The following is a 20,745-nucleotide window of genomic DNA, read 5'->3' on the forward strand; positions in this document are numbered from 1 at the left end:
GTGCAACTCGCAACACCTCCTTTCTATACCCTACCGGCAATACTACTTGATGAAAGTCTGCCCACTTTTCATCTACCTGCATATGTAAAGGTCTCCATTTTCTCATCAAGGCATCACTTTTACAGTAATAACACTCTGGTGTACACTCAGATTCCTCCTCCGTGTATGCTTTCTGATACATCCATTTTATTTCTCCACCTTTCTGTTGTAACTCCGCTAATTTTCCTGAACTAAAAATATCAGCCTCATACGACTCAGATACCTCCTCTGATAGTAATGCAAACACTTCACTAGCCCTACCTATCAGTTTTGTTTTAATCAGAAGTACCTGATATCCTGTGGCCATTTCATTTATTTAGCTACCTTCTCAAATGAAATGAAAAAGGTGTCTACCTCCTTCTCATAAAACCTTAGCAATGCTTGGACATATTTTAATAGATCCCCACCAAGCCTTCGACTATGACGCTCTTTCTCACCTTCCTCAGCGCTGTCATTCAACTGTACTTTGCCCTTTATGCCTGCCAATTTTAACTGTCATGTTTCATGGCCATTTTCTGAAGTTCAATCTCTCTGTTTATCTTTTTCCCTGATCTGTATCTCCCTTTCTTTTTCCTCTCTATATTTTCGTATTCTTAATTCTTTCTCATGTTCCATTTGTTTAGTTTGTCACTGAATTTTTGCCATTTCCAATGAGTCAAACTGTATCTCAGGCAACTTTCAATGCTTAACCACCACCATAATTACCTCATCTTTTCGCATTTTGTCAGGTAATGTTAACTGCAATGTTTTGCCAAATTTAAGTCTGCTTTTCGTCTCTATCAGTAAGGTACTGCGTGTGACTGTCTCCACCCCCAAAAACATCAGAGCCTCTGAAAGAGCCATTGTCCACAACATACTCCCTGCTTAAACTATAATACTGTTGCTAATTGTGCTTTTACTTAATTTGCTCTGTTTAATCACCTTGCTCTCGAGTCGCCAGGTATCTTTATGATACCACCACGAGGTTCAAAGCCAAGCTGATCAATAACTCAATACACCAGTTAGTAAGTTTCAAATCAAAACACATTTATTATACACAGTCACAGACGAATTGAACTTGGGGGGGTCTCTGTTTTATAGCCCCTAGGGGTTTTGCGCCCGTGTGGAAGGACCCCGTACCTGGTTCCAATTGATTGGACTAAGTCCCAATCGTTTTACTCGTTGTCTCCAATACTGGAGCTGTTCCCTGATCGCTGGTGGTTCCTATGTGTCCGTTGGCCTTCCTTTGTCCTGGCTCCCGCTGGCACCGGGGAGTCTGTCTTGGTCCCGATCGTTTTAATGTTTCCAATTGTTCCTGGGGATTGCTCATAATATGTAGATGGTTGCTGGTTTCGGTTCTGTCTGGGTTTTTGCAAGTCTTAATACACAGGAAACATTGCACCTGCTTGTTTCCCTGTGCCTGACTAGCTTTCCCTGCACTCTTCGCGGGCATCCATTTTGTAATCGGTCATCCCAGGTGGCTGCAATACCAGACCTGAAAAGCAACCACAATATGCTAACCCTTCACTGTCTTTAAGTTCATGAAGCCAATCCAATAGATAGACTTTTATTCTGGACGCGTCCCCAATTTGTTATGGGCCAGGGTTTAGAGAACCCCAAAGTGTATCATGGAGTTCACCTGAGCCACAACTTTTAATAGATTGTGGTATGGGGAGCACATGGCCCACTCTACCCACTCTGCAGATGTGGTACAGCAGAAATGGAAAAGTATTTTTTAAAGCAAAACAATGTTTCTTCTATGAACTCAAGTTAACCTTTTTAAAACACACAGTGAACATCTTAGCAACCATTAATTCAAATTCAACCCCCAAAGTCAATAACACTAAGTAATCCTTTAAGCTTTCCTTTTAACATCCATAAGACTTACAAAAAAACATAACCTTTAACAGAAGCACATCCGGTTAAAGTCACTACTGAGAACATTTATAATTCTGAATTCACCAAATGATCAAAAGATAGTATTTTCATGGCAGAGAGAACATCAGTACACCTGCTTTGTCTGGCTCCAGCTCCAACACTGAAAATTTAAACCAAAAAAACAGACACACCCAGGCTTTTCTCAAAGTGAAACTAAAAAGCAGAGCCAGAGCTCAGCTCCACCCACACTCTGATATCACTGCAGTAACATGAGCAGCCAAACATTTCTTAAAGTGACATTCTCATGACAACGGTTAAGTAGGTTAAAATCTCCAGGCAGTGATATTAACAGCTTAGTGAAAAGAAACGTATTCCCATAATTTAGCAATGTAAAATTTTAATCTTTACTACATGTTACCACATGAGATGCTTTTTCCCTTTGGATTAGGAAAGACTTTGATTAAGAAAGACTGAAATACGACAGACAATAACCTTCCTGGATTTGTAAATGTCCTTTAGGGCATATTTACCTTGACAGGATCATCATTCTATTATTATGAGATGCATTTCAGTTTGTATATGTGCCACTGACCACAGGAAATAAAATTCCACATTCTTTCCAAGTGAGGTAATAAGGCAGCTAATTAATCTTGTTATGAAAACAGTTCATACATTTTGTTATTCATCTACAATTTTAATAGAACTGCCACATAAATTTTGGAAGGTATTCTAGATTCGTAAAGTAGGGAATATGATGCATTGTCTTTTTTACTGTTACTTTCAGTGGAAAATAGATGTGAGCATTATATGAATTGTACACTTATCAGTTCTCCCACTGTGACCAGTAAACAGAAGAATTTATACCCCGATGTGCTTTTATGTAGCACAATCCAATAAGAAGTTGAACATTAGACAGACCTTGGGTTCAATCAGTTTCAGACTGAAAACTGACATGTATCTCCAGCTGCACAGCCGAGTTTTCTCTCCAGATTTTCTGGCATTCAGTACACAGAGAATCTGGGGGCATGGTTTGTGCTTTAACTCTGGTAGGGCAGATGGATAATAGAGCCACCGAGGCCGGCTCCTCAGAGATCAGGGCACCATCTCTAAAGGACACCAAGATTGGCACATTGTCTGCATAAACTGCAATATATGGCAATCCACTCAGGATGTTGTCCATGAAAAACTGCGCACGCCGAGGATACTCCAAACAGAAGCAAGGTGCACCACAGTACCTTGTGCATATTGATTGTGATGTGCGTCCGTGAGGATTTATCAAACTCCAGCTGTAGATAATTGTTGCTCGAATCCAATTTCATCAATATACAGCCACCAGCTAGTGTTGCATACAGATCCCCGATGCGTGGTAAAGGATAACAGTCTAACCTCAAAGCCGTGTTCATGGTCAATTTATAGTTTCTGCAGAAGCAGACTGTCTTATCTGGTTTCATTACGGGAAACACCGGTGCCACCCACTTGCGATGGGCACAGGCTGAAACTCTCCAACGACGAAATTCAGTCTCGACTTTCTCCACTAAAGCATAGGGAACCAGGTGGGAATGAAAATATTGGGGTTGGGCCTCCAGGTCCAACTGGATCTTGGCCACAGCCCCTTTAATTGTACTCATGAAACTTTCTCCATGCCCCACACAGACTGCCAGATTCCACTTGGAGGATATGTTGTCAATCCAATTGTAGCTGGTGTAGCAAGTCACAGCCCAACAGGCAAGGGTCGCTCCCTTGCACAACGAGGGGAAGGTGTACTGATTGGTACCCATAAACTTCCGAAGCAAGGGTTCCCCTATATTAGTGGCAAAACAAACCACGTGTGAGCCCAAACCAAAGTTATGCACATCGCATTTTCAAAGGTGCTCTGTGTCACCACAGAAACAGCAGCTCCCGTATCCAGCTCTACTTGGAGCATAGGGCCATTTACCTGTATCGGAACGCAAACAGGGCCCACACGGGGCAATGCCAAACAGTTCAGCTGCAATTCAGCCTCATCCTCGGCTTCTTCTGGGTCATCCAGATGCAAGGATCAGCCCCGGGGCTGACGTCTACTCGACAATAAGACACAGAAGCAGAATTAGGCCATTCGGTCCATCGTGTCTGCTCCGCCATTCAATTATGGCTGATAATTTTCTCACATCTCGTTCCCCTGCCTTCTCCCGATAATCCCTGATCCCCATATTAATCAAGAATGACGACTGGGGTGCCAGGATCGCTGGCCTTCCTGCTGCCTGCATGTACAACTTGAACGGTGCCCACACGCCACACATTCCAAGCAGGGGAGCTCGTACTTTGCAAGGACGATGGGGAAGATAATCATTCTCACCCTGTACGCCCTGTGCGAGAGATGCTTCCCTTAATTTCCAAGAAATTTGAGTCTGTGAATCAAGTTAATCAGTGAATTTCCCATCTTGTAAAATTCACTCTCTAACTCAATCACTGATGTGGAGATGCCGGCGTTGGACTGGAGTGAGCACAGTAAGAAGTCTTACAACACCAGGTTAAAATTCAAAAGGTTTGTTTCAAATCACTAACTTTCGAAGCACTGCTCCTTCCTCAGGTATCATTCACCTGGGTTGTAAGACTTCTAACTGAATCATGTTCCCGAAAAATGGTGTTATGTCATTTTTGCAGGTTTGTCATCAGTTTGCGGTTGTGAAGAATGCCTGATATGAGCAGATATCCTCAATTTACAAACCTGAATCCAGAGATAATTGAAAATTTCAGATCGCGTACATTGAACATGTATTTTAAACAATGTTTTGAAAAGACAGAAGTAGTAATCATCAATTCTAAAATCCAACAAGATTTATTGACTTGGGTTTTAAACACCGTCTATTTGAGATATCACACTTTTGACTGTAAACACATTTCTTTTTTTTAATTAAAGGGTTTAGCATGGCCAATCCACCTACCCTGAACATCTTTGGGTTGTTGGGGTGAGAACCACGCAGGCATGTGGAGAATGTGCAAAGTCCACACGGACAGTGCCCGTGGCTAGGATCAAACCCGGGTCCTCCGCGCTGTGAGGCAGCAGTGCTAACCATTCCATCACATGCCGCCCACAGACATTTCTGAAAGTGTTTGTCAAATATTAATCTTTTGTGGAAATTTAAATTTCACTCCTCAGGCGCAATCTAACAGAAATGTGTCTGAGTGTGGTAGTGAGTGGGAACTGCTAGCTGGTTCCCAAGGGCCGACCCAGCAAGGCAGTCAACACTATCTAACGTTAAGTAGGGCACTTAATGATGCCCCATAGGATTCATGCTGCAAAAGACTGTTCCGCCAGCTGATTCGTTGGGACCGTGTTTGGCAGATCCCCACTTACAAAGGGGAGCAGCACATGCATCGATACCGTGGTGTAAACATGAGACAGCATGCAGCCTTGCTACCTGATGCACCATCAATTGGACACGAGATGAGGATGAGATCCAAACGATAGGCTTTAATGTACAAGATATGTGCCCGGCAGCAGACGTACAGAAGACGTGCAGACTGCCGGACAGTACGGGTTCTTATACCCCGCCTCGTAGGTGGAGCTCTACCTCTCAGCCAATAGGCTGAGAGGCACATGACTTCCCCAGCCAATCGGCAGAGAGGCATATGACTTACCCGGGCCAATGGGCAGCGAGTCTCCTGCACCAATAGCAGCTCGCTTCCAAGGTACCGTAATATCCCTAGTCATACTACCACACCACCATGCAGACCAGCTCCATGAATTGCCTGGGAAACAGTGGCAGCAGCCATCAGCACAAAGAGTGTGACAAAGAGCACCACCACCCAGTGTGCAAGAATCTCAACAACCTCCACTGAGCCACACTGGTGAGTTGGTATCGGCTCCCTGCACCAGTCCTGCATGCCATCCCCAACAACCCTGCACTGCTCCTCCCACCCCTGCACAATACTGCAATATTCCCCAGCATATGCTGTCATCTACCCCATCTTTGTCCAGCCATGGTGCACCACCCCCCCCCCCCCCCCCCGCCCCTGCATCCATGGTGCATGAAGTGTGTGGTTCACAATGACCCCTCTGTGTACCCGCAGAAAAAGATGGCCCACAATAGATGAGAGAGGGCCAAATAGGCTGTGGGGTGCTGGACCTCAGGGTCTTCACCACCTACGGGGAACGGGCCCTGGAGGTCTCAGCAGTGGCCAAGGACAGATCGGTCACTGATGTTGGGATTGGCCTACGCCGCAGATGTGTGTGTTCACTGGTCCTGAACCAGATGACCTATGATATGTGAGTTGCTCATGTCAGGATGATGATCCTTCTCTCTCACTGACCACATGTCCATTCTCCACAGGATCGCAACGCAGCAGTGCCGGCCAATCAGGATGGGCCCCGCTCGCCCTACTCCCCAAGAGAACACGTCAGAGAAGAGCTCCAAGGATGCCACCATCGCTGCATCATAGCTATCGTCCCATCCTCCATCAGTGCAGATGCACACACCTCGGTATGCTTCTGGGGCACAATCTGTGCGAGCACCACACAGTTGCAGATGCACATCAGGTGGAGGCAGGAACATCCAGGGGAGACAGCAGTTGGAGTTCTGCTGGATCACAGGACCCAGCTGAGTCCCATTCAGATGCTGAGCCTCTGGACCAATCTATCCCAGGGCTGATGCAGTCAATAGGGTGTGGCTATGAGATTTAGAGGGTGATGTCAGCACTACTCAGTAGGTCAGTAGCCGATTGGAGGAGTCGCAAAGGCTACGAGTGCAGGAGTTTGCACCGACAATGCATGTCACCGAGGCCAATACTGCTAGGGTGGCGATCAAAGTGGCGAGCCTGGAGAAAAACGTCAGCATCATGAGTGATGGCGTCCAAGGGATATATATACACCTGAGACATGTGAAGCCTTTGTCACGGCATTCTGTGGGCCGGCCTCCGTCCTCCACCAGCCCTAGCCCACTGGGCTCCCTGCTACTAGACGTGCTCCCCCCGCCACCCAAGGCATACCACGAGCAGGTGATGAGTATGGGCGTGCTGTCAGCAGGCAGACGGGAGTCAGACTATGGCACAGATTGAGGAGCACCGGTGCTCAGCTCACAGTGCATTACCATCGCCCTCCTGCCTTGTATATTGACCCGCTGACAGTGCCGACACAGGCCCATCACCAGGAGCGATGCAATAAAGTTCCTGGGAGGATAGGTCAGGGCGAGTAAGTGGGGAGAAAATGGGTAATGGATGTGTGAGCGCGTCGTCAGGGAGAAGGGGAGGGGGAGGGTTAAAGGGAGAAGGGGTATTGTGAGGCAAACCAGGTTTGGGGGGGGGGCACAAGAGTGGGGGATGGTGGGTGAGAAGGGGAGAGCAGGAGAGATGATGGACAAAGCCATGTCCTATGATCAGTGAGCGAGGATGAGTCCGCCCTGGTCCTCCAGGCATTCCGGACTCTCACCCCCGCCTGTCCGTCATCCTCCAGCTAGTCCTGTGAGTGCATCCCAGGCTCGTCCTCCAGCCCTTTCTGGCCCGGCATATCGTCGTACTCCTCCAACAACATAGCTGGATGTTCCTCCCCCTTCACCTCCAGCACGTTGCCCACTTCAGTGCCAGGTTGCGTAGGGCACAGCAGAACACCACTTCCTGGTGTTGAAGGGCACTACAGGACTGCCTGGTGCACGTAAGCTGATATGCGTGCCATCTTTTACTCCCTGGACCTGGCAATGAAGGAGACTCCTGCTGCCTGGACATCTTGATAGGCTTGATTCGGGTCAAAGTTTATGTAGTCAGCTGCCGGGGAAAACAGAGAATCCGTGATTTAACGAATGCACTTGTGGGCCATTGGTTGGGAAATGCCACACAAGTCTTCGCTCAAGCCCTGGAATGAGGCGTCAAGGTTCAGGGCTGAGGTGGTCTAATAGTATCCTCCTCCTCCACATGGTACCAAGTCCGACAGGATATGGCACAGGTGCCACACCATCTCCTTTTTGAGGTAGACCCTCCTGCGGCACATGCTGTCCTTCATCTGGTTCGAAGTCCAACAACACATTTACACGTTGGGCCATCACTGGCCTCCCCCCCTCCCTCTGAGTCCGCCCCAGCCTGATGGGTGGCTGGGTCTTCAGGGTGTGTGGTGGGCCACGATGGCCCACCGCCTTAAACCTCTGTCGATGCTGCTGCTGCCAGCTTCTCAGGTGTCTGGCCTGCCAATGCAACTGCGAGGGCAGATTCCACGGGGTCCACAATAATATAATGTAATATCTGCAAGGAATTGGAAAGGGTGAGAGACTGACAATCAGCTGTGGCTTCCACCCCGGGACTCATGGGTCCCCTAGGCCTCCCCACCATAACATCCCCTGCTATCCCTCAGGATGACATACAAAAGGCCCTGCACATTCATCACCAGCCGCAGCAGTGGTCCCTGGGCATCGGACCCAAGACCCTGTACTCCAAACACTCTCTAGAAACCCTGCCGGGACTGGGCACTTGTTCCCTTCCTGGCCTACACATACCTTCTGGCCGCGGGGTAGTCCCTAGTGCTGAGGCCCAGCTCTTGAGTGTTTGAATGTTGGCTGCTGCCTCCGCATTGCTGATGTCTCCAGTGTTCAGGGGAGGAAACCAGGCCTCACAGCCCGATTGGGATGCAAGGCAGTAACAACCGCCTATGTCATGGCATCCCCCCTCCACAGGAATCCACTTGGAGCTGTGAAGTGCTCACATAAATAGAATTGCCAATTTCCCATGAGTAATAGCTTTCAGCTGTGCAGCCAGTGGCCACCGCGTTCAACGGGTGATAAACTGACCTTCAGCATGTTACCACGGACGGGGTTCTGTCACGGGGTATTCAGTGGAACAGACAGCCAGCAGCTGGATCTGGCCCCGTTTTGTGAATACACGATCCGGGGTTTGCATGGTGGACCCGCGGTCGCTGGCCTCTCGTCCTGCACCCATCCAGGGGCGACCCCCCCCCCAACCAATGCCGGTCCACTCACTCAACCGAGCCCCCCGACCCACCTCCCCCAGGGGAACTGCTCGATTAGCGAATGGCTACTCACCTCCTCGATCCCCACAGCAGCCTTTGCGGCAGCTTCATGTTTTTAGATAGGTGTACTATACGTCATCCACTTGAATGCTCGCTGGGGAGGTGGTTAGATCACAGGAGGCCGTTCGGAAGTAGGACCATCCCGTTAACAGGATGGACATTAGTCTTAATTGGTGATTATCAGTTTCTTGCCACATTGCGGCGGGTTCCAGCTCCCGCCAGAGGGAGTGGGCCCTTAGATCGGAAACTGATCTGAGCCCGGCATGGTTCCCAATTTCAGCCTGTCCTACAATCTAACTGGTCCGCTCGGATTCGCACCTAGCGTGATTCGGCCAGTAGATCACACCTCTCATATTCTCTGAGTTTGCCGGTATTTAGCACAGTGGGCTAAATAACTGACTTGTAATGCAGAATAAGGCAGCAGCACGGGTTCAATTCCCGTACTGGCCTCCCCGAACAGCCACCGGAATGTGGAGACTAGGGGCTTTTCACAGTAACTTCAATGAAGCCTACTTGTGACAAGTGATTAGTATTATTATAACTCAGGAAGGGACTAATGGATTAATTTCTTAATTCATTTTCACTTTCCCTCAGTTGGATGCTTCTTAAACCCTCACTAGAATTTCAAGGTCATGCACAGTTTAAAGCTGCAATTCCTTATACCAACATTGTTCAAACCTAAATTATTTATCTAAGACTATAAAGGATTTCCTGGTTCATTGAAATTAATGTTCTTTCATAATTCACTTTCTGTGTCTTTCTCCCCTGTACTTTGAATTTACTAAGTACCTCCTCCATTTTTGTAAGCCAGGAAAGGGAATCTCCAGACGTTGCCCAGACCCACAGCATAACCGATCATTGTCAGCAAATATTCAGCCTTTGAGGTCCAGTAACCTCTCTCCACACGATCGTCAGTTTCATCCTTGACAGCCTGGGGGAAAAGAGGAAATGGCTGACTCAGAAATGAGACTTTCACAGACTAGAACTCAAACATAAAGCACTGTTCACCATTTTGCAGTAATTGGTTTGTCATTTGAAACACCCTGAACACCACAAAGGGACCCTATGAGTCATAACAATCAAAATCTGTAAGTTTACTATTTACTTATGTGTCTTCTGGAAGGTGATTATTCTTTTGAGAATCCTGTGATGCTATCCCTCTGTTACCTTATCTCCGTAACCCCGCTGAATCTTTTTTCGATACTGAGGGCACTTTAGCATGGCCAATCCACCTAATTTGCACATCTTTGGACTATGGGAGGAAACTGAAGCACCCGGAGAAAACCCCCGCAGACACTGGGAGAATGTACAGCCTCCGCACAGACAGTGACCCAAGCTGGGAATAAAACCCAGGGCCCTGGTGCTGTAAAGCAACAGTGCTAACCACTGATACCGTCCTGCCCCTAAAATGTTCTTAAATTCCACCAGTGGGATTTGAACCCATATCCCCATACTCTTAGCCTGAGACTCTGGATTGCTAATCCAGTGACATTACCGCTACCCCAGCATTATCTCCATTTACACAGTTCATGATGACAATCAAGTTCCCAGAGTATTTCTACTGTCAATAGGTTGATCTGCCAACTCGAAATTTTTAATTGTAGGGTATATGTGTTAGTTCTAGAACAGTTAGGATCAAGTGTAGTTATTCTGCATCTACAAGTTTTGCAAAACTAACATTTTGAAGGGAAAGTACCTGCTGCAATCACAGCGCAGCTAAAGCAGAACTGTATTTGCTTTAACAAGAACAGTTTATTCTGAGGTGAAATTTATAAAGGAAGTCCACAGGTGCCTGAGTTCTTTGTACACTTATAAATTTTAAACTCCAGTGTTGTGCTCCAGTTATTTTGCATCTCCTGACTTCACTCTCAAGTGATCTCACATCTACCACAGGGTGATAGCAGTTCAGTTGTACTTGTGCTATTTATGGTGTGTCGCCAGCTGAGAAGTTTAGTTGCATTGTTAACTCTAAAGGGCTTGAAGTCAATTATTCTTACTATTTTGTTAGTTATATGAGTGGACATAAGATTTTTCAGTTACTTTGAGGCAGCTCAAGTTAACCTATTTATGGCAGGACAAAATAGAAAACAGTACAACAAATGCTCAGATGTTTCATTGCAAATATCAACAACCGTGTTTGCCTGGGTTTCGCCCCCACAACCCAAAGATGTGCAAGGTAGGTGGATTGAACACGCTAAGTTTCCCCTTAATTGGAAAAAATGAACTGAGTACTCTAAATTTATTTTTTAAAAGGTTACGTTGCTGGGTTATGGGAATAGGATGGAGGTCTGGGCTTGGGTAGGGTGCTCGTTCCAAAGGCCGGTCCAGACTCGATCAGCTGAATTGCTTCCTTCTGCACTGTAAATTCTGTTCTGTCTGCTGCAGAGGGGGAAGGGGTGCTCTCTTGCTCTTCTTTCACACTCTGTGTCAGTGTGACTTTTCCAGTATATTGCTTTGCTAATCCCTGAGAGATTTTCCACTGATGTGGGACTACTGCTGCAGTTGCAAGTGGAGGGGGCGGGTATAATTTCTTATGCTTGACTGATTGATGTCTGGAGTTTTGTATCTGTCAGCTGCAGCCCCTTTTGGCTGTGGTGGGCATCAGGAAGGGGGTGCTCCCATGTTTTCTGCCATGCTCTGCATCAATATGGCTTTCCGGTGTATGGTTGCATTGTTTCTGTGGTAGTATGACTAGGGTGATTACAGTGCCTCAGAGCAGTGCTGCCATTGGGGCAGAAGACTCCCTGCCCATTGGCTCAGGCAGGCCATGTGCCTCTCTGCCAATTGGCTGAGGCTAGTCATGTGACTACTCACCAATAGGCTGGTAGCTCAGCCTATGAGGTGGGGTATAAGAACCCGTACCAGCTGGCAGTCGGCCTTTCTCTGTAAGTCGACTGCCGGGCACACATCTAATATATTAAAGCCTGTTGTTTGGAATTTCTTCATGACTCGAGTCCAATTGATGTTGCATCAGTTTCCCAGCCGACTTTCCACTGTTGCAAGTCTGGTATTGGGGCTGCAGGAGAGGAAGAGAGCAGCAGGTTAATTTGGATGCTAGTAACTTCATTGTAATGTTTGTCTGTTCCAGCCCCTTTAGTCTGTGGCGAGAGTACTCAAGCGATGCTTTCTCGCTCTTCCGCCATGCTCTGCGTCAGTATGGCTTTCCAGTGTATTGTTGCGCTACCGCCAAGCAGCTTTCAACTGCTCTGAGTTATGCTTGGGAGTTATGGGAGGAGGAGAGAGCGCCAGGTTGATTCGAATGCTGGTAACTTCATTGTGTTGTTGACTATTTAATATATGTTTGGTTTTCTTTGTGTAAATCCACTGTTGTACGTTGTGTTGTTACAACGGGGTGAGTACATTTGTAGTGAAATGGGGACTGTGTGCATGACGCGGTGCCTTTTCCTTGTCGGTTAATTTGTAATATGAAAAGTGGACAGTTAAGTAAGACCTTAAGACATAGGAGCACAATTAGGCCACTTGGCCCATAGTCTGCTCTGCCATTCAATCCTGGCTGATATTTTTCTCATCCCTGTTCTCCTGCCTTTTCCCCTGATTCCCTTATTAATCAAGAACCTATCTATCTCTGTCTTACACACTCAGTGATTTGCCTCCACAGCCTTCTGTGGCAAAGAGTTCCACTGATTCACCAACCTCTGGCTGAAAAAATTCCTGCTCATCTGTGTTTTAAAAGATCACTCCTTTAATCTGAGATTATGCCCTCTGGTTCCAGCTTTTCATACTAGTGGAAACCATCCTCTCCACATCCACACTATCCAGGCCTCGCAGTATCCTGTAAGTTTCAATAAGATACCCCCTCATTCTTCTAAACTCCAACGAGTACAGACCCAGAGTCCTCAACCGTTCCTCATCCAACAAGCTCCTCATTCCAGGGTTCATTCTTGTGAACCTCCTGTGACCCCTTCCAAGGCCAGCACATCCTTCCTTAGATACGAGGCCCAAAACTGCTCACAATACTCCAGATGGGGTCTGACAAGAGCCTTATACAGCCTCAGAAGTACATCCCTGCTCTAGTATTCAGCCTTCTCGACATGAATGCTAATATTGCATTTATCTTCCTAACTGCTGACTGAACCTGCACATTAACCTTAAGAGAATCTTGAACAAGGACGCCCAAGTCCCTTTGTGCTTCTGATTTCCTGAACATTTCCCCATTTAGAAGTCTATGCCTCCATTTCTTGTTCCAAAGTGCATAGCCTCACTTTTCCACATTGTATTCCATGTGCCACTTCTTTGCCCACTCTCCAGTCTGTCCAAGTCCTTCTGCAGCCCTTCTGCTTCCTCAGTACTACCTGTCCCTTTTCATATCTTTGTATTGTCTGCAAACTTAGCAACAGTCCCTTTAGTTCCATCTTCTAAATTGTTGGCATATATTGTGAAAAGCTGAAGTCTCAGCACAGAGCCCTGAGGCATACCACTTGTCACCAGCTGCCATCTTGAAAAGGACCCCTTTATCCCCATCTCTGCCTTCTGCCAGTCAACCAATCCTCTATCCATGCCAGGATCTTACCCTTAACATCATGGGCTTTTAATTTATTTACAGTCTCCTATGCGGCACCTTGTCAAAGGCCTTCTGGAAATAGAAATCAACCATGTCCTCTGGTTCTCCTTTGTCTAACTTCCTTGAAACCTCCTCAAAGAACTCTAACAGATTTATCAGACATGATCTCCCCTTGTGCTCAGTCCTACTTTATCATGCACTTCCAAGTACTCCGCAATCTCATCTTTAATAATGGACACTAAAATCTTACTAATGACCGTAGTCAGGCTAACTGGCCTATAATTTTAGAACCGTGTAGTCCATCCGGTCCAGGTGACTTATCCACCTTTAGACCTTCCAGTTTCCAAAGAACCTTCTCCTTAGTGATGGCCACTACACTCACCTGTGCCCCGATTCTTCTGGAGCTTGGCATCCCACTGATGTCTTCCACCATGAAGACCGATGCAAAGTTACTATTTAGTTCCTCTGCCATTTCTTAGTTTCCTATTATTACTTCTCCAACCACATTTTCCAGTGGTCCAATGTCTATTTTTGCCTCTCTCTTACATTTTATATATTGTGTCATGTGAGAGTACCTTTAAGAAATGAGTTTTTATAAATAGGGGTCTATAAATATCTGTAGTGAGTACCTTTAAGAAGTGGCTGTTTACCACTGCAGTGATGTCAGAGAGCGGGTGGAGCTGGGCTGTCTGTCAGCTTTTTACTTTTGTTTTTGAGCAGGCTGCAGGGTGTGTTTTAGTTTCGTTTTCAGAGCTGGATAGCTGCAGTCACAGCCAGAAGGTGTATGAATCTCTCTCTCTAATCTAAGGACTGTAAACCAATCCTGGTGATTTAAACTCATAACAGTAGTGACTTTATATTTGTTAAGTCTTCTGGGTGTACCAGAAGTGGTCGCAGAAGACCAGACGGGCTTTGTCAAAGATAGACAGCTTACCGCCAACATCAGGCACCTGCTGAACGTGATAATGACCCCCCTCTGGGGAGAGAAAACCAAAGGTGATCATCTCCCTAGACGCAGAGAAGGCCTTCGACAGAATTGAATGGAAATACTTCATAGAGGTACTGGAGCGGTTCAGGCTTGGAACAGGATTCACCACATGGGCACCAGACAAGGATGCCCACTGTCCCCGCTGCTGTTCGCCCTAGCGATCGAGCCACTAGAAATTGCGCTCAGAGCGGCAAAAAGCTGGGGGGGGGGGGGGGGGGGGATCCGAAGGGGCGGCAGAGAGCACAGAGTCTCACTCTATGCAGATGACGTGCTCCTCTACATCTCAGACCCACAAAGCAGCATGGACCGAATCATCGCGCTCCAGAAAGAGTTTGGCGCCTTCTCGGGCTACAAACTCAACATGAGCAAAAGCAAGATCTTCCCGGTACACCCACAAGTAGGTGGGGCAGCACTAACGGGACTGCCGTTTAAACAGGCCCGACTCAAATTTCGCTACCTGGGGATCCAAATAGCCCACGACTGGAAAGGGATCCACAAATGGAACCTCACCAGTCTGACAGAGGAAGTAAAAAAGGACCTGCAAAGATGGAACACACTCCCACTCTCCCTTGCAGGTAGAGTATAGACGATCAAAATTAACTTGCTGCCCAGGTACCTCTTCCTATTCAGCGCCATCCCGATCTACATCCCCAAGGGCTTTTTCCAAGCAGTAGACAAACTAATCATGGAGTTCGTATGGGGGGGGGGGGGGGGGGGGGAATGCTAGGATCACAAAGGAGGTCTTAGAAAAAACAAAATCAAGGGGAGGGTGAGCCCTCCCAAACCTGCATTTCTACCACTGGGCGACGACGGCCGAGCGAGTAAGGGGATGGATCAAGGAGCCAGGAGCTGAGTGGGTGTGTGCGGAGGAGACCTCCTGTAAGGGGACCTCTCTCCAGTCCCTCGCCATGGCGGCACTCCCATCCCCACCTAAAAAATACTCCAGCAGCCCGGTGGTGATAGCCACCCTCCAGTCCTGGAACCAGCTACGGCATCAATTTGGCCTGACCAAAATGTCAGACAAAGCTCCCATCTGTAACAACCATAGGTTCACACCAGCACTGACCGACGCCACCTTCAAAAGGTGGAGACAGGACAAGGGGACACTGACAGTCAGGGTCCTATACACTGACGGCAGGGTTGCGACACTGGACGAACTGACAGAAATTCCAGCTGCCCAGGGGGAATGAGCTAAGGTACCTGCAGCTTAGAAACTATGAAAGGGGACAAGAACTTACCCACAACCGCCACGACAGACATTACTGGAAGAGTTACTGGACGCAAGCATATTAGAGAGAGGAAACTATAGAGACATGTACACCGACTGGTAGAAGGGGCCGACACCGTACTGGACGCAACAAGAAGGAAATGGGAGGAGGACCTGGGGATCGAGATAGGGTGGGGACTCTGGAGCAAAGCACTGCATATGGTCAACTCCACCTCCATTTGCGCAAAGCTCAGCCTGATGCAACGAAAAGTGGTACATAGAGCCCACTTAACAAGAACCCGTATGAGTAGATTCTTCCCTGAGGTGGAGGACAGATGTGAATGGTGCCAAGGAGGCACGGCCTACGATGCCCACATATTCTGGACCTGCCCCAGACTTGTGGAGTACTGGACTTCCTTCTTCGAGGCCTGGACTTCCATCTTCGAGGCAATGTCCAAAGTGGTGGGGGTGAGGCTGGAGCCATGCCCGAAAGTGGTGGTCTTCGGGGTTTCAGACCAGCCAGATCTATTTCTGGGGAGGAGGGCAGACGCCCTTGCCTTTGCCTCTCTGATCGCCCGATGTAGAATCCTGTTCGGCTGGCAGTCAGCAGCACCACCTAAGGCTGCAGACTGGTTGTCCGCCCTCTCGGAATCCCTCCAAATGGAGAAAATTTAATTCACCATCCAAGGGTCAGACGACGGCTTCCACAGAACGTGGGAGCCATTCACCCGATTGTTCCAGCACTTGTTTGTGGCCAAAAAACAAGAAGAATCGCCAGGTAGCCAGGAACCAGGGGAAAGCAGCCAAAGCATGAGAGGGGGAGATAGAATGGGAAGGGGGAGACAACTCATTGTCAGAGGAAGGAAAGGTGAACACACTGGGGTGGGTGGGCGGAGAGTAGGGAAGAGACAAGGAACAATAGAGAACCAGGGAGGCGGGTGGAGGGGGGGGATGCAGGGAAATGTTAACCAACGTGACATCCACAGGAACAGAGAAAAAGGAGGACACAGGCGGAGGATGGGAGGGCCGGATGAAGCAGCAGCACGCACGAGAAGACAATGGTGGCGAAATCCGACCAGGAAAAGCGAGGAGCAACACCGGCACCAGACCCACTCGAGGATAGGTCTGAAACCCCGAAGACCACCACTTTCGGGCATGGCTCCACTGGAAGTGCCTCGCCGGCACGAGTGGATGCCTACTTACATATATATAGATATATCACATCCTGTGTAAATAACGGCAAAGTATACTCTGTGCAAAAATCCAATAAAAAACATTTTTTAAAAAAAGTCTTCTGGGTGTTAAAAGGACAGCTGACAGATTACTTAGTGTTGTATTCTTTGGTGAGTGTATTCAATTCACTGTTGCTAAGATGTTCACTGTTTGTTTTAGAAAGGTTAACTTGAGTTCATAGAATAAACAGTTTTGCTGGTTTAAAAAAATACTTTTCCATTTCTGCTGCACCACACCTGTAGAGTGGGTTGTGTGCTCCCCATACCACAATCTATTAATGATGTGGAGATGCCTGCGTTGGACTGGGGTGAGCACAGTAAGAAGTCTTACAACACCAGGTTAAAGTCCAACCTGTTGGACTTTAACCTGGTGTTGTAAGACTTTCTCCAATCTATTAAAAGATGTGGGTCAGGTGAACACGATGATACAATTTTGGGTTCTCTAAACCCGGGCCCACAACAAATTGGGGGCTCAAGGGGGATAAAAGTCTACCTATTGGATTGGCTTAGTGAACTTAAAGACAGTGAGGGGTGAGCATATTGTGGTTCTTTTCAGGTGTGGTATTCTAGTCAGTAGGGAGTGTGTTGTGGACAATGGCTCTTTCAGAGGCTCTGACGTTGTTAGGGGTGGAGACGGTCACACGCAGTACCTTACAGACAAAGACTAAAAGCAGACTGTTAGATTTGGCAAAAACGTTGCAGTTAACATTACCTGACAAAATGCGAAAAGATGAGGTAATTATGGCGGTGGCTGAGCATTTAAAGTTGCCTGAGATACAGTTTGACTCATTGGAAATGGCTAAAATTCAGTTACAAATTAAACAAATGGAACATGAGAAAGAATTAAAGCAGCTTGAATACGAAAGAGACGAAAGAGAGAAGGAAGGAGAAAAGGATAGCCCGAGCAGAACAAAAAGAGAAAGGGAGACACAGATCAGCGAAAAAGATAAGGAGAGAGTTTGAACTTCAGAAAATGGCCATGAAACATGAGTCAGTTAAAATTGGGAGACATAAGACTAAACGTACAGCTGAATGATAGTGATGAGGATAGTGAGAAAGAGGCTCAAAGTCGAAGGTGTGGTGGGGATCTATTTAAATATGTTCAAGCATTGCCACGGTTTGACGAGAAGGAGGTAGAAGCCTTTTTCATTTAATTTGAGAAGGTGGTTAAACAAATGAAATGGCCACTGGCCATGTGGGTATTATTGATTCAAACAAAGCTGATACGTAGGGCTAGGGAAGTGTTTGCATCACTACCGGAGGAGGTATCTGGGAGCTATGAGGAGGTGAAAAAATCCATCTGAGGTGCATATGAACTAGTGCCTGAAGCCTACAAAGGTTTAGAAATGTAAGGAAATAATTTGGTCAAACATACATGGAGTTTGAAATGCTCAAACAGAGTAATTTTGAGAGGTGGATAAGGGCTTTGAAAATAGACCAAACGTGTGAAGCACTCAGAGAAATTATACTTTTGGAGGAGTTTAAAAATTCAATTCCTGATGTAGTGAGAACTTATTTGGAAGAGCAGAGGGTTAAAACTGTGAGGTTCGCAACAGAAATGGCAGATGATTATGAATAAGTTCATAAATCAAAGCGTGGTTTCCGGCATCAGTTTCAGCCTGTGCGGGATAGAAACTGGGTGCATGAGAAATACTCAAGTGGTAGAGACAAAGGTGATCTGATGGAAGATTAGGAGAGTGTACCTCAGATTAAAAAAGAATTCCAGGAGCGTGGAAAAGAAATGAAAAGGTTGAAATGTTTTCATTGTAATAAACTAGGCCATGTAAAGTCACAGTGTTGGTGGTTGAAGAAAAGCACGGGAAGGCTGATGCGGTAAAACAGGATAAGACTGGGGTTTGTTAAAGTGGTAAAGGAAAGCACAAGTGAAGCGAAAGATTGTACAGTGTGATCAAGAGGTGATTGATAAGATGGTGCCAGATCTCTTAAAATAATTTACTTGTGTGGGTATAGTTCGCTCATGTGTATCAGGAGGTTGCAGGTAAAGAAGTCACAATTTTAAGAGATACGGGAGCTAGACTATCTTTAATGGTAAGAGATGAGGAGTTATGTAGTTTGGGAAGAATGTTGCCAGAAAAGGTGGTAATATGGATAGAGCTAAGAAATAGGAAGGGTGCAATAACATTGTTGGGACTTTACTATAGGCCTCCCAAAAGCGAGCGTGAAGTAGAGGTACAAATATAAAGACAGATTATAGAACAATGTAGGAGCAATAGGGTGGTTGTGATGGGAGATTTTAACTTCCCCAACATTGAATGGGACTCGTGTAGTGTTGGAGGCGTAGATGGAGCAGAATTTGTAAGGAGCATCCAGGAGAGTTTTTTAGAGCAGTATGTAAATAGTCCAACTCGGGAAGGGGCCATGCTGGACCTGGTATTGGGGAATGATCCTGGCCAGGTGGTTGACGTTTCAGTCGGCGATTACTTTGGGAATAGCGATCACAATTCCATAAGTTTCAGAATACTCATGGACAAAGACAAGAGTGGTCCTAAAGGAAGAGTGCTAAATTGGGGAAAGGCTAACTATAACAAAATTCAGCAGATCGGGAATGTGGATTGGGAGCAGCTGTTTAAGGGTAAATCCACATTTGAGATGTGGGAGTCTTTTAAGGAAAGGTTGATGAGAGTGTAGGACAGACATGTTCCTATGAAAATGAGATAGAAATGGCAAGATTAGGGAACCATGGATGACGGGTGGAATTGTGAGACTAGCTAAAAGGAAAAAGGAAGCAGACATAAGATTGAGGCGACTCAAAACTGATGAAGCTTTGGAGGAATATTGGGAAAGTAGGACAAATCTCAAACGTGTAATAAAAGGGGTCATGAAATATCTTTGGCTAACAGGGTTAAGGAAAATCCCAAAGCCTTTTATTCGTATATAAGGAGCAAGAGGGTAACTAGAGAAAGGATTGGCCCACACAAAGACAAGAGGGAATTAATGCGTGGAGTCAGAGGAAATGAGTGAGCTTCTTAATGAGTACTTTGCATCAGTATTCACCAAGGAGAGGGACATGATGGATGTTGAGGCTAGGGATGGATGTTTAAATACTCTAGGTTATGTCAGCATAAGGAAGGGGGAGGTTTTGGGTATTCTAAAAGGCATTAAGGTGGACAAGTCCCCAGGACCGGATGGGATCTATCCCAGGTTACTGAGGGAAGCGAGGGACGAAATAGCTGGGGCCTTAACAGATATCTTTGCAGCATTCTTGAGCACGGGTGAGGTCCCGGAGAACTGGAGAATTGCTAATGTTGTCCCTTTGTTTAAGAAGGGTAGCAGGGATAATCCAGGGAATTATATACCTGTGAGCTTGATGGTCGGCAAACTGTTGGAGAAGATACTGAGGGATAGGATCTATTCACATTTGGAAGAATATAGACTTATCAGTGATAGGCAGCATGATTTTGTGCAGGGAAGGTCATGTCTTACAAACCTAATAGAATTCTTTGAGGAAGTGACAAAGTTAATTGATGAGGGAAGGGCTGTAGATGTCATATACATGGACTTCAGTAAAGCATTTGATAAAGTTTCCCATGACAGGTTGATGGAAAAAGTGAAGTTGTATGGGGTTCAGGGTGTACTAGCTAGATGGATCAAGAACAGGCTGGGCAACAGGAGACAGAGACTAGTGGTGGAAGGGAGTTTCTCAAATGGAGAAAGGTGACTAGTGGTGTGCCACAGGGATCCGTGCACGGACCACTGTTGTTTGTGGTATACATAATTCAGCTGGACGAAGGTATAAGTGGTCTGATGAGCAAGTTTGCAGATGATACTAAGATTGGTGGAGTTGCAGATAGTGAGGCGGACTGTCAGAGAATACAGTAAAATATAGATAGATTGGAGAGTTGGGCAGAGAAATGGCAGATGGAGTTCAATCCAGGCAAATGCGAGGTT

At 46.6% G+C, this 20,745-nt stretch overlaps 1 protein-coding gene across 1 annotated transcript in view; it reads right to left on the reverse strand.

Annotated features, from left to right (window-relative positions):
* The window catches only part of LOC119951977 (sodium- and chloride-dependent neutral and basic amino acid transporter B(0+)-like), a 206,467-nt gene that overhangs the window by 160,260 nt on the left and 25,462 nt on the right, over positions 1 to 20,745 (reverse strand). The window contains exon 2 of the mRNA XM_038775413.1: positions 9,677 to 9,818. Within this exon, the coding sequence (XP_038631341.1) occupies positions 9,677 to 9,818 (142 nt within the window). The remainder of the gene's footprint in view (positions 1 to 9,676; positions 9,819 to 20,745) is intronic.

The sequence above is a fragment of the Scyliorhinus canicula genome, chromosome 17, assembly GCF_902713615.1.
Source record: "Scyliorhinus canicula chromosome 17, sScyCan1.1, whole genome shotgun sequence".
NCBI classification, from domain to species: domain Eukaryota; kingdom Metazoa; phylum Chordata; class Chondrichthyes; order Carcharhiniformes; family Scyliorhinidae; genus Scyliorhinus; species Scyliorhinus canicula.